Source organism: Eptatretus burgeri, chromosome 6 (assembly GCF_056783735.1).
Source record: "Eptatretus burgeri isolate ZD-2024b chromosome 6, Ebu_testis_v1, whole genome shotgun sequence".
In the NCBI taxonomy this organism is placed as follows: domain Eukaryota; kingdom Metazoa; phylum Chordata; class Myxini; order Myxiniformes; family Myxinidae; genus Eptatretus; species Eptatretus burgeri.
Genome location: NC_140966.1, coordinates 10,272,214 through 10,286,018, shown reverse-complemented (window position 1 = coordinate 10,286,018; position 13,805 = coordinate 10,272,214). Strand labels below are relative to the sequence as shown.

The 13,805-nt window shown below is 44.5% G+C and overlaps 1 protein-coding gene across 12 annotated transcripts in view; it reads right to left on the bottom strand.

Annotated features, from left to right (window-relative positions):
- Positions 1-13,805, bottom strand: part of LOC147024233 (WD repeat-containing protein 19-like) — a 137,192-nt gene that overhangs the window by 65,929 nt on the left and 57,458 nt on the right. For all 12 annotated transcript variants that reach the window (XR_015058933.1, XR_015058934.1, XM_085883940.1 and 9 more), the window contains 4 exons: positions 4,355-4,465; positions 3,484-3,593; positions 829-883; positions 496-642 (listed from right to left, as the gene is read on the bottom strand). Coding sequence is in view for 10 of the 12 variants with exons in the window: in XM_085883940.1 (XP_085740066.1) it covers positions 496-642; positions 829-883; positions 3,484-3,593; positions 4,355-4,465 (423 nt within the window). In the remaining 2 variants the exon portion in view is untranslated. The remainder of the gene's footprint in view (positions 1-495; positions 643-828; positions 884-3,483; positions 3,594-4,354; positions 4,466-13,805) is intronic.

Below are 13,805 nucleotides of genomic sequence, written 5' to 3'. Positions count from 1 at the left end.
ATATGATTAGTATGAAGATATATAAATGTATCTTAATTTTGACATACACCTGGTTGTACTCTTTTTAGCATGTCTTGGACCATTGTGAGCATCCCATTCAAATAACTTGAAAAAAAATTTTTTTTTTTTACTTTTTTTTTAAACTTTGCTCAAGGACTTGACATTTTCCTGATCCTACAGAGATAACTTGAACGAAGTGGGCATAGAACGATCTCATATAATTTTATAAGAACACTCCCTGGCAAACAATGCTTCAACATCCAAACAAAACGTAATCAATTGCACACAAATTTCTTGATTTCCTTTCTCAATAAAAATATCGATCAAAGAAAAAGAAAGCATCATCCATCCATTTTCAATAAAAATCTTGGGCTGGATTTCTGGCTTTTTAACATGCACTCTCAATCGAAATGCCTTCAGAGCACCCTTTTTGTACTGGTCTTTGGTCTTTGCACAATACAGCTGCTAACAGAATTCACATTTTTCCAAACATACTTTCATATCCTTCAGTATAGCTGCGCAATCTCTTTGCACGATTTGGCTGGGATGCGTCAATGCCAGGTCCACACCGTGCCTCACATTCCCAACATGCAGAGATGAACGTGCCAAGCCTGCATTGCATGCATTAATGTGATCTTCATGCTGCCAAGGAAACAAGTATGCATAGATCAGCTGGAATCACAGAAGTGAAGAATGTAAAGTTGCTAAATCCAAAACCTGAAACACTCAAGCTTTGCATTATTTTAAGGCAAATAAGAAGGATATTTGTTCGGATATGAAGAATATGGGGAAAGAAAAAAGCAGAAAAACAATTTGATCATCACTTGCCTTTTCTTCCTTCATTCCTTCCTTATAATACTTTATTGCATTCACGTAATCACCCCTGGGGGAGAACAAAGAAAAGGCTGATAGTTTACCATAAAGCATTAGTGATACCATCTTGATACTTCTCATATGATGACAGCGTGAGTAGGTAGAACATAAATGTAAAATTTTTTTTTTTTAACTATTCTATTAATTAGATATTTTGGTTATTATTGAGCCACATCCCCTGCCCCAAAGCAAGTTTTCACTTCAAGGGTGGTAATGTGGAGAGGTCTGTTCTGGGAATTAGCACAGGTTCCATCATGCATGGGTATTGCAATATTGCTGAAGGGTGTTTTCGACCTCAATAATGCATGGTTACTAGTTATTGAGCAGTCAGAGAGTGAAATAACTCAGTCGACTGAGGGGTCTCCCTTTTTTTTTACCAATGAAAATAGCACTGCATTGCTCTTTCAGAGTGGTGAAGAACCATACAATGAACTCAAAGGGATTTCCAAAGGCTACTCCCCATTCAGTGCTCTGCTATGTGCATTTTGCTGAAGAGTGTTTTGTAAAAGGTACCAAACTTAAGTAATGCAATAGGAATTGCAGTCCATGTCAAGAAATAGCCTGTGAAGGGAAATGTGCTGACATGCAAGTTTACAAGTCAACACCAACAAAGTGGGCCTATTTGACAACCAGCATGGCTCGTGCATATCCACATCAAAAGTAGATACAGATAGGCTGTTCCTTCGTGAAAAGGAAACATACAAGAGCAGAGGGTGTATTTTACAAGCTGAAGTGTTAAAATAAGTTTGTGATATGTAGTTGACTGTCGATGATAATAAATACAGCTTGTGTGGCTGTAGCTATGTCACCAATATTCACTTGTCAATTGGTTGTGGTACTGACCAATTGGGTGTGCCCATTTTTCCCTTCACTCGTCGATTGATCGTGGCACTGATCAAATGGGTGTGCCTGTTTTTCCCTTCACTCATCAATTGGTTGTGGTACTGACCAATTAGATGTACCTGTTTTTACCTTCACTCATCACTTGGTCGTGGCACTGAACAATTTTGTGTGACCGCTTTTCCCAGCATCTTCATGTTGGCTATTATTATTATGTCGATGTGGTATGGCAAATTACACGCTTTCCTCACCTTTCACAGTGGTGATTACAATATCGGTGATTATGGTGCGGCATCTTTATCCCATGCTTTCCTCAACTCGTGATTCATCGTGGTGATTACTATATTGATCGCGGTGCTATCCTTGACAATTTTACAATTTTTTGACTCTTTGGACACGAGGCGGCCATCCGTGGTTGTGGGTGGGAGTGCCCGTAAGTAGGTGTAATTGTAAGTATGATTAAAAACGATTTAATTAATGAAAACCTGGAAGGTAAATAGCATAATAAAATATTTACAGGCTTATGGGCCATGGACAGAATGTTTGAAGCAAGGCATGAGATGTTGCCGTACACAAGACAGCTGGCTGATCCATTTGAAAGGATGTTCTCTAGCATACAACACCACCCAACCTGCAATGCATCTGTCAGTATATGTATGTATGTATGTATATATATATATATATATATATATATATATATATATATATATATATATATATATATATATATATGAGATATATATATATATATATGAGATATATATATATATATATATATATATATATATATATATATATATATGAGATATATATATATATATATATATATATATATATATATATATATATGAGAGAGATATATATATATATATATATATATATATATATATATATATATATATATATATATATATATATATATATATATATATATATATATATATATATATATATATATATATATATATATATATATATATATATCCTGGTGTTGGCGCAGTGGTTAGGGCAGTGGCTTGGGACCCAAAAGGTCCTGAGTTCAAGCCCCATTGGGACACTGAATTAATATATGTATATATATATATATATATATATATATATATATATATATATATATATATATATATATATATATATATATATATATATATATATATATATATATATATATATATATATATATATATATATACCAAGTCGAAAACACCAGGGGGGTTGACTCAGCCTGTCATCCTTCTGAGGTCGGCGAAATGAGTACCAGTATACTGGGCCCGGTGTATGCCCCCGGTTAGAATAGGTGTACCATATCCCTGTGTGTCGTAAAAGGCGACCAGGGTTGCGTCAGGAAGGGCATCCGGCATAAAAAACATATGCCAAATCACTATGCGGATCATACGGAGGATGATCCGCTGTGGCGACCCCTCACGGGAGCAGCCGAAAGAAGAAGATGTATAGTTAATACAAATATATATATATATATATATATATATATATATATATATATATATATATATATATATATATTTATATGAGGTGAAAAAGGTGCATGCATCCTATTTATCTATTCGTATCATTTAATAAGAGTAAACACAAGAGTAAAGCAGACCAACAAATCAATTAAAACTATTTCTACTCAGAAATTTCCATCAGTGAATAGTCTTCAGATCTTGCACAAAAAGATGCTACACACTTCATGGCACAGACATATTGCAACAACCTACTTCTCATAAATATGGTAATGTTGGCACAATTGAGACATGATGAGCATACGTGAACTCAAGCTGTGATGCATATTCCTTGGAAATTAAAGGAATCTGCTGTGGAGCGAGGTGCTTTGCAAGCTGTATTGCATTTTCCCAGTGCTGTAAGTCACAACGCAGCTGCCACAAAACAAGAAGAATCAAATACAGAACATCAGTGTTTCAATCACAATAATGAATGCCAATTGATCAAGCATAAAATTAATCAAATAGTGAATGCAAACCACAGCCATGGTTATTTAATCCCAAAAAAATTAAACGGTTATCAAGTATGATTATCAAATACACTCAATGTAAATCAAGAGCTGAGAATTCTCTTTCGTGCATGGGAATGAAAAATCTCGAGACTGAAATTTTATTGCAGAAATGAGTTGTTTGTGGCAATGGAGAGGTGTCACAGTTTGCATTCCAAAAAATAATTGCAGTCAATAAGATAAGACTACAATATGATGTGTTGCCACATGACTTCATACATCTTCTTCAGCATAATCTTTGTTTTGTTTTGAAACGGTGAAGGAAGATGCAGAATATGCTTATCCTAATGTGGTTGTCTGTTATGGCTCCCACTGTAGTTGTGCAAATTGAATCCTTCCCAAAAAGAAACAAAGCCCAAATCATGAGAAATGTATGTCCAAAGGTGAAATCAATCATATGAAGTGACCATGGCAGAGTTATTGCTTTAATATGTATATATGAACGTGAGCAAACAGAGCAGCAGGAGGGCATACGTTACGTGAATTTCATTTCATAAGAAGATAATTGAAAGTGAGAAGGAGGAGAACTATGAAAGATAAATTAAATGAAAGTCATCGGTCTGAGACGCCAATTCAATAACTTTGTAGAGAAACAAGAACTACAGAGGCGAGGAAGATGGAGCGTACCATTAGTGCCGCCAAGGGGTCTGAGGAGGATAGGTAAAGGGTTTGTGCAAGGTCGAAATCTGACAGTAAAGCCGCTATGTGGCCAGCTTGTAGATTCTTTTCTTCGATGCCCTAAGACAACACCCCCAGAAAATGGGTCCACACAACACAAATATGGATGGGAAGCACAGAACCAAAACCAAAAACATTTCACAAGTACTAAAATCATTTGAAAAGTATCGACAGCAGAGGACAACTCTAACACGCAAATCTGCATCACCTGAATATCTTTGGTGGTATTAAATGCATCAGTGTCCAAATTGTTTTGCACTTGTAAAACAGATAGTTTTAGTTGAGCTGCAGCAAAAATTTAAGAATTGGCAAAAATAGGAAATGCACGATAACGTCTTGAATTGGTCGACATGGTTAGTATTTTCCAAACTTGCCAGGGTTATTTTGCATAATTACTTTCCTCGAAAGGTGGTTCGAATTTATCTGGATTTTTGCAAAGTATAACTAAGCTTGTTTGTTAATGAATTAAATTAGCAAAGAACATGCCCTTGTGGTGTTAATTACTTCAATAATTTATTATTATTTACTGCACAAAAATCCACAAAGTATTTCCCACATGTATGATTTGTATGTAAGTGGATATTACTCGCACATGATAACATAATATAGAGATCAAAAATAAAACTTTTTCAATTTCCGGATTTATTTTATATGTGCAGTAAGGTAACTGTGATATTAAATTGACTTTCACAGAAATTGGAATTATCATCCACCTTTTTTGCACACTTCTAACTTCCCACAAATATTGAATGGGGAATAGCACCACAAAAGTGAAACTAACACAAACTCTTGCAGAATAATGTAAATGTTAGATCAGATAATTAGCCATGCTCTCCACAGAAGGTAGTTGATGCTGAAGCAGTTTATTTGGCAAAGGTTGCAATCCTGGATGGGTCACCACTTCCACACGGGAAGTCAGGGCAGGAATTTGTATTTATTTTCAGTGTATCGGGGATAGCTCACTGACTCTTTGCGAAAGACACCATGAGATATTTGACGTTCACCGATTAATGCCACCAGACGGGATTCCCATTTAATGTCCATCTGAGGGATGGCACACACATTGATTAATCACCCTGTCTGTGAAACACCAGCATGACAGTTTTTAGCTCGGTAGAGATTAAAACCCAGGCGAGACAGCTTAGAGACGAGTGTGCATACATCTAGGTCATCCGACCACCCCTAATTGTGCTAGGTTGGCTGCTTAAATTGATGAGAAAAGAAGTACAATTCGGCCATTTTGTGATCTCCTGATTTGGCACTCGAATGATGTATTCTGACATCTTTATCACTCTTGTTAGTTCTGAAAATGCTCGAGAATTAAAGGTATGGCTTTTAGAGGCTTACAACTTCACTCGATGACTTCACGTTATCATAGCTTTTCAGCATATAATTTTGTACACATTTGATGGGGTGGCCATTTTTTTCCAATGCCATCCCGACATATGTATTACTAGTATAATCCATGATAACATTGAGAACTGGGAAAGGGAAATGCTGAAACAAACGAAAGGGGGTGGGGGGGGGGGATGGAGCAATGAACCGTCGAGTGCAGTGCTGAACAAGGATATGGTATTGAACAAGGAGGATGCAGTAACTAACAGGAGTAGGGAGGGGGAACAGGAAAGGCAGTACCAAACACTGAGGTGCTGTTTCTAAACGAGGAGAATACAGTATCTAACAGTATACAGTACACCGAGGTGTAGGGTATTGAACAGTACCGAACGTTGAGGGTGGGGAGAGGTGCAATACCGAACGAGGGGCGGGGCGAGGCGGGGGGGGGGTGCAGTACCGAATGAGGAACAGGGGAGGGGGTGCAGTATCAAATGAGGAATGGGGAGGGGGTGCAGTACCAAATGAGGAATGGGGGAGAGGGTGCAGTACCGAATGAGGAACGGGGGAGGAGGGTGCAGTACAGAATGAGGAACGGGGGAGGAGGGTGCAGTACAGAATGAGGAACAGGGGAGGGGTGCAGTACTGAATGAGGAATGGGGAGGGGTGCAGTACCGCATGAAGAACATGGGAGGGGGGGTGCAGTACCGAATGATGAACAGGGGAGGGGGGGTGCAGTACCAAATGAGAAACAGGGGGGGTGCAGTACCGAATGAGAAACAGGGGAGGGGGGGTGCAGTACCGAATGAGGAACAGGGGAGGGGGGTGCAGTACCAAACAAGGAGGGCAAGCGAGGTGCAGTACCGGACGATGACGATGTTGTGTCTAAATGAGGTGAATACAACACCGAACAGTGCCGAACAATAGAGGGGGTGGGGAGTGCAGTACCAAATGTTGAGAATGTTGTGTCTAAACGAGGAGAATACAGTGTTGAATAGGATATAGTACTGAGGTGGAGAACATGGGACAGTACCAAACGAGGAAGGTTTACACTTATATGAAGGAAATTCAAAATGTACTCGGAACGATGTACAATGTCATCCAAGAAGTACTGTTTTGTTATTTTATATTTAGAAGCATATATGACTCATAAGATATATTTTTACTTACTATATAACTTCCTCATTGAAAAATAAAAACATATTTCAGATTGAAAGAAATTTTGTCAGTGTGTAAATCCCATTCCACAATGTAGAAAAAAAAAAAAAAATATATATATATATATATATTATATTATATATATATATATATATATATATATATATATATATATATATATATATATATATATATATATTGTTGTGGTTACCAAATTCGCAAACCACCATTCAGGTCCCTTAGGTGAGGTATCTCGGTAAGTATATGTGTAGTTAGGCCCAAACCCATTGTCTAGTGGGAATACATGTCATTTATGCGTGCTGCGACTCTTCAGGATAGCCGTTTTTCTTTTACTATCTTTATTTTGGACCAACCGCCATTGTTACCACCACAACATCAACCACCCACCGCGGCGCCGCTTCACGTCACACCTCGCAACCGTCGCATCGCCACCGTTCTTGCGCCGCCTGTGGGTACCGGTGTTGGACTCGTGCAGGGCGCGCGCCGAACAGCGTGTACAAAACCACAGATTTTCAGCTCCAAAAACGGATCAAAAACGACACACGCCCACTTTTGTTCCGTCCAATCGGTGAGCGAGGGGCGATTTGGCCCCGCCTCCAGGGCGTTGGAGGGCGGTCGCTATATGCAAATTTATGGATCAAAAAGCATTCACGCCCACTTTTTCTCGGGCCAATGGGGAGTGAGGTGAAAGGTCGAAGGCAGGGGGTCAAAGATGAGAGAGCGAAGCCACGGGGCTTATATAAGCGACCGCGTTCGTCAGTCAAAGAGTTAAGACTTCGCAGCCGGTGGAGTTGGGAAGAAGAAGCAAGAAGGAGTTGGTCGTCGTCGTCGTGTGCGTTGGAGTCGGAGCGAAGAGGACGGAGCTGTGGAGAGGCGGCGAGGGCAGACGAGGGGGTGCTCGCGTCGTGCCGGGAGCTGCACACCAGGGAGGCCGACGGCGCGACCTGGTCGAGGTGGAGACGCTCGTCGTGGGACTCGAGGCAGAGTAGAAATCCTCCTTTCCCCCGAGCATCAGCAACCCCCTCCTGTTTCCCCCCGCGCTGAGATGGGGTGGGAAAGGGGCCCCTTTCCCACCCCCTACCAGACACTGTCCGCGAGGCCCGCGGAGTTGAGGCACCATCGCCGCTCCGCGTCTCATCACCAGACGGGTAGGCCCGACCCGGTCTCGGCCTCAGGCCCGCCTCATCTTTGAGGGTGTTCTTTTCCTTGGTTTTGGGTATGTGTTGTCGGCGCCGTCTGTGAAGTAAAATTGTATAAGTGTTGCCGTGTGCTCGCGTAATCGGTATTAGATCTGCATTGTCGCATTTGCTTTTTGTGTAAAATTGCATTGTTTCTTCTTCTTTTCTATGTGCTTTTGGTGGAATTGAATATGTGTGCTTTCCGTTCATCGCGAATAAATGTGCTTTATTGTTGAACTGTTTCCCGCTTCGCTTCGTCATTTCTTTCATTGAATCCTCATCTTGCTTCACGTAAAGGGTTGGTAGTGGGCTGAATACGCCCGATAATTAATCGAACCGTCGAGGTCGACGAATAACACCGCTCGGTTATCCCGATAGTACGGAACGGGTCGCTTAAGTGGCCCGTGTCCGAAGTCGACCTGCGGCGAGGTGCGATCGCCCGGTCGACCCTCCGTGTGGGCACTTAGGTAGGTCGAATTTGGCGAGCAACCCTATCCCACGCGGGGGCCGATTGGCTCGATCGCGGTGAGACCGAAAGGTCCACCCGTGACTGGTTCCCGGCGTTAGTCCGAGAGGGTCACGACTGGATTGTCCGTCCGGTGGGCGACGTGCCGCGATTCGAGTTACGTGGCCGTCAGCACGCCGGCGGGCGCGAATCCGTAACAATATGATCAAGCCTGGTGTTGGCGCAGTGGTTTGGGCAGCGGCTTGGGATCCAAAAGGTCCTGAGTTCAAGCCCCGTTGGGCCACTGAATTAATACACCAGGGGGTTGACTCAGCCTGTCATCCTTCCGAGGTCGGGGAAATGAGTACCAGTGTACTGGGCCGGTGTATACCCCGGTTAAAATAGGTGTACCATATCCCTGTGTCGTAAGAGGCGACCAGGGTTGCGTCAGGAAGGGCATCCGGCGTAAAACGTGTGCCAAATCACTATGCGCATCATACAGATGATCCGCTCTGGCGACCCCTAACGGGAGCAGCCGAAAGAAGAAGAAGAAGATATGTATATATATATATATATATATATATATATATATATATATATATATATATATATATATATTGTTGCAGTTGTGGAAATTCACAGAACACCAGTCAGGTTCCCCAGAGGTCAGTTATTTCGGTAAGTGTGTGTTCTAGGTTAGAATTCCCCACCAATGTGTAAAGGGCTGTGCATCTTTGAGTTAGCCGTTATTCTTTCTCTATCTTTTATTTTAACAATAACAACAACGACAACGCGGACTGATTTCAACCATGTCTGCGTGAAGCTGATGATTTCAACCACGTCCGCGTGAAGCCAGTGATTTCAACCACGTCCGCGTGAAGCCGGTGATTTCAACCACGTTCACGTGAAGCCGGTGATTTCAACCACGTCCGCGTGCAAGCATGACTTGCAAAAAGGATCAGAAAGGCCTTACCCTCTGAAGAAGCTGGCCAATCGGAAGTGAGAGGGGCGGATCCAGCCTGGGTGAAGGTTCAAAGGTAAAAAGGGGGAGGGCGCTGATTTCGGGTGGCGAAGCCCACAGCAGCCCTCCCCTTGGGGCTTTAAAAAGCCGCGTTTGCTCGCCGCCAAGGAATGGAGCGCTTGAGCGGGGGTGTTGTTGGCTGGGTTGGAGAGCGGTCAGTCGAGAGCCATTGGAGAAATGCCGAGCCACCGGCAGATGTTGAACCGTTGGAGTTCGGAGTGGAAGGGTTGCCAGCAGTGAAGGCCAGAAGACCGAGGAGAACTGTACAAGCTGCTCGTCAAGCCACCCACATGACTGGCGCGTTCGCGATGCAACCGGCCGAACGGAGACACCAGGGGTCGCCATAAAAGGACCCATCGAGTCACCACGAGGGTGGTCAGGAAGCCGGCCCGGCCTCTCAGGGCCTGTTCCGGTCATCCTGGTCCTGAGCACATTAAAGGCTCATGAGCCCGGTTCTTTCTTTCTTGGGTTTTGCATGAAAGTCTGTGGCGCCTTGTCCTTAAGTAGAATCGTTGTTATGTGCCTGTATGTACATTGCATAATAGACATCGGCTGTCCGCTTTTGCTCATGTCCTGTCCCCTATCCCCATTCATTCATTGCTTGCATGCCTGTGTTCAAATAAATGTCCCCCATTGTTGAATGTCATCTGCTCGTTGCGTCCCTTTCCTCACATTGACTGCCATGATGTGTTCGGGATACTAACTAGCTAATTAAAGCCAATAAACGTAGATCTGGTCCGACGGGATTCGGCGTTATATAACCGCTCGGCATTCGCATACGGAACGAGCAGCTTAAGCGGCTTGTTTTCGTGCAGGTCCCGTCGAGGTATAAACTCCCGGTATCTCTGTCCGCGCGAATAATTAGGTACATCGACAATTCGGCGATCGACCCTGCAGCACGTGGACAGAGGGATTGGCTAGTTTATGGTGTCTTAAAAACACCTGTAGCTGGGTTTCGGCGTTTGTTCTGAAGCTACGACTAGATTGTCGCGTTCGGTGGACGCGCAGCCTGGATTGGGCTGAAAAGGTCGTGCGCACGCCAAACCGGCGGAAATCCACAATAATATATATATATATATATATATATATATATATATATATATATATATATATATATATATATATATATATATATATATATATATATATGTATATATATATATATGTATATATATATATATATATATATACGCACACATGTATTCGCACACTCTGTGCAAAGCATTGGTGCTGCCTCAGCAGTCTCCTTGGCTGTTGGACACAATCTTGGAAGGGTTGTCACCGACACAGTATACCAGGAAGCTGGTATTCATTTTGCCGACCTCAGGGTGAGAGGCAAAGTCAACCCGACCTGGTATTAATTCAACAGCCAAGTGGGATTTGAACTCAGGATCCAAAGATCCACCACCCTAACCATTAAGCCAACACCAAGCGTGTGTGTGTGTGTGTGTGTGTGTGTGTGTGTGTGTGTGTGTGTGTGTGTGTGTGTGTGTGTGTGTGTGTGTGTGTGTGTGTGTGTGTGTGTGTGTGTGTAAGGGTGGTCCTTATTCCTCAACTTCGGATCTTCTCAGCTCCAACCCCGGGATTCATTGGAATAGTCGAGAAAACTCTCCTGGTGAACTTTTTTTTTTTTTTCCAATCGGACAACATTTACCCCTCCCTCATCGACCTTGAAGTTTCACCCTGAGGAATAAAAACAACAATCCTTGAAAAAAATTTTTTGTGCCATTTATTCCCAAAATGTGAGCTTATAACACACAACATACAGTATTTTATAAATGGTTACCTCATTTCACAGTTAAATGTATTAAACTATAACAAAAATCTTAAGCAAAATGTCCCACAAGGCTCCTAGGCCCATCAGACTTAGTGCTCCTGCTCCTGCAGGGCCGCCACACCAGCAGCCACGGTCTTCTTTGTGGAGTCCGGGAACTCCGCGCGATGACAAGAGACAACTTGGAGGAGAAATTAAAGTTGCTCATCATCCTGAGTAAGCATTCGGTTGTATTCCTGGATGAGGGCAACTCCTCGCTCCGCGTTGTTGTTAATGACCGCTGTCCCTGCACGAAGGCCACTGCTGTCCAGAAGTCTTCCCGCTACAGCCAGGTCGCGGGATCGGCGTCGAGGAAGCTGTCTTCCAGGTGCAGCTTCTGGAAGAACCGTAGCGTGTTGGTTGATGCCATGTCTTGCAGTTGGAGTCCTGAGACGTCCCGGCTGGGCAGCCCTGGGCGCCCTGGAGATTCATCTCCCACCGTGGTGTGAAGTGAGGTGAGTATTTGCCTCTTCTCCTCCACCGTGACCAGGGGGTCAAAGAGCACCAGAGCGACAAGCTCCTCCGAGAGGTACCACAGGTGCCCTTGCAGCTTGGTCAGAGCTGCCTTGCCCACGTCCCGGTTGACGTCCATGTAGGTCGTCAAATCCTTCAGCAGTTGCAGGTCGTGTCGAGGGGCAGCTGCGGCCTCCGAAGCCAGTGTCCAGGCTTTCGCATACAGGCGACTGACGAAGACGGCGATTTCCCGCAGGCCCTTCTCCTCCCTCGCTGTGAGCTTGAATTGGCTCTGGAACATCCACACCTTCAGTGCGGAGATGGCTTTGGACATCCACCTTGCGTGGTGCATGGGTCCGGGAGCTAGGAACCTTACTCCTCATGGGGGGACCTGGCCGAGGAAGATCACAGTCAATTCCAGCAGCTCCCGGTAGTCGTCCCGAAGGCCCTTGTGGTTGATGGTGCTCTGGAACCAGTCCTTGTCCACATGGTCCAGCAGAGGACGTACATGGGGGTGGGAATCACCGGACTCGAACTGACTCCGGTCGATGAACTTCCAGTGACCTTGGAAGCGCTTGAACACGATCACTGTTGGACCTGACATGGGGCCGATGACCGTCATGAAAGCCGCAGCGAGGAGCAGCTCAAGGACATGATTGCGGCACGCGAAGCACAGGAGATCTTTCTTGAGCTGCTGTTCGATCAGGACACAAACCCCGTTCTTCAGGCCAGTGTTGGAGGATGTCATGTCAAACGACATCCCACCGATGCGCTCATTAAAGTCCCAGTCTTCGAGTGCCCCGACAACTGCTTTGGCCATCAGAGCCCGTTCCGTTCGGCAGCTTGGGGACGTTGAGGAGCTGCACCGTTCCATTGCCTGAGACCAGAATGGGAAGTCGATCGACGGTCTCCTTGGTTGGAAGGTCTTGCATCAATTTCCCATCCCAATGAACAATGAGCATGCAGCCCCCCCCCCCCATAGCTCCTCCTTGAGTGCCACACGAGCATCCGTCCGGTGTTTCCGCCAATGCCGCCGGATTGAGCTGCGGTTGATGTTCATCTCGGAGATGTCATGGCCGAACGAGTGGGCTGCCGCCGACAGGACATAGACTGCTCCCCGGTCGGTAATCTTGGTCCTGTCCAGAGCCGCTGCCACACTTGGCGTGATCACATTTGTCATAGCCCTCCTGGGGCGCTTTGGAGGTCTCGCTTCTCTGTCTCCGCTCCCCTCCTGACTGGTCTCATCTGCAGAGGTGGACGACGATTCCAATTTCACTTGGATCATGGACGTGCTGGCTTCATCCTCCGCGCACTGCCTCTGTCGCTCCTGCTCCTCACAGCGTTGAGCGGCGCAGGCCTCCACAGCAGCTAACCGTGTGTCAACAGATCCCAGCTTTCCATGGCAACCAGGTTCGCGCTGAGCAAGCAGAAATGCCTTATCCTCATTCGTGAGGACGTCCAGGGCATTGGCAGTAGCAACATCGAAGAGATTCTGTGTCCGCTTCTTGAAAGCTTCCTCACGCACCGCTTGAGAGCCAGCTCATCCCTTGTTCCCCTTGACGTTTCCAAACTCCTTGTGGAGTTTTTCAATCTTTGCCAGGATGGTGTCCTGTCGCTGTAGTGGGATCCTGGCTTTCAACCAGAGCTCAATGACAATTTTCATGACATCGTTGACCGCCTTCCGCACAGACTTCCTGTCTACCTCGATTCGGTATATCAACAGTTCCAGCACTTCTTCTTCCGAGGGAGGTTGAGACCTGGCAATGATTTCCAACGGAGCAATCAAATAGCAACGGTTCGCTGCTGCCATGCTTGATAGATTGGTGACTCAACCAGAAAAAAAATTGTTAGGGGGGCAGTGAGAAGAACAAGTAATACACATTACACATTACACAAACACACAGATCGACATATCACATCAAAAGAGACGATTGGACATTACATGAGCATTTTAAAGTTCAGCACAGGTCGATACGTCG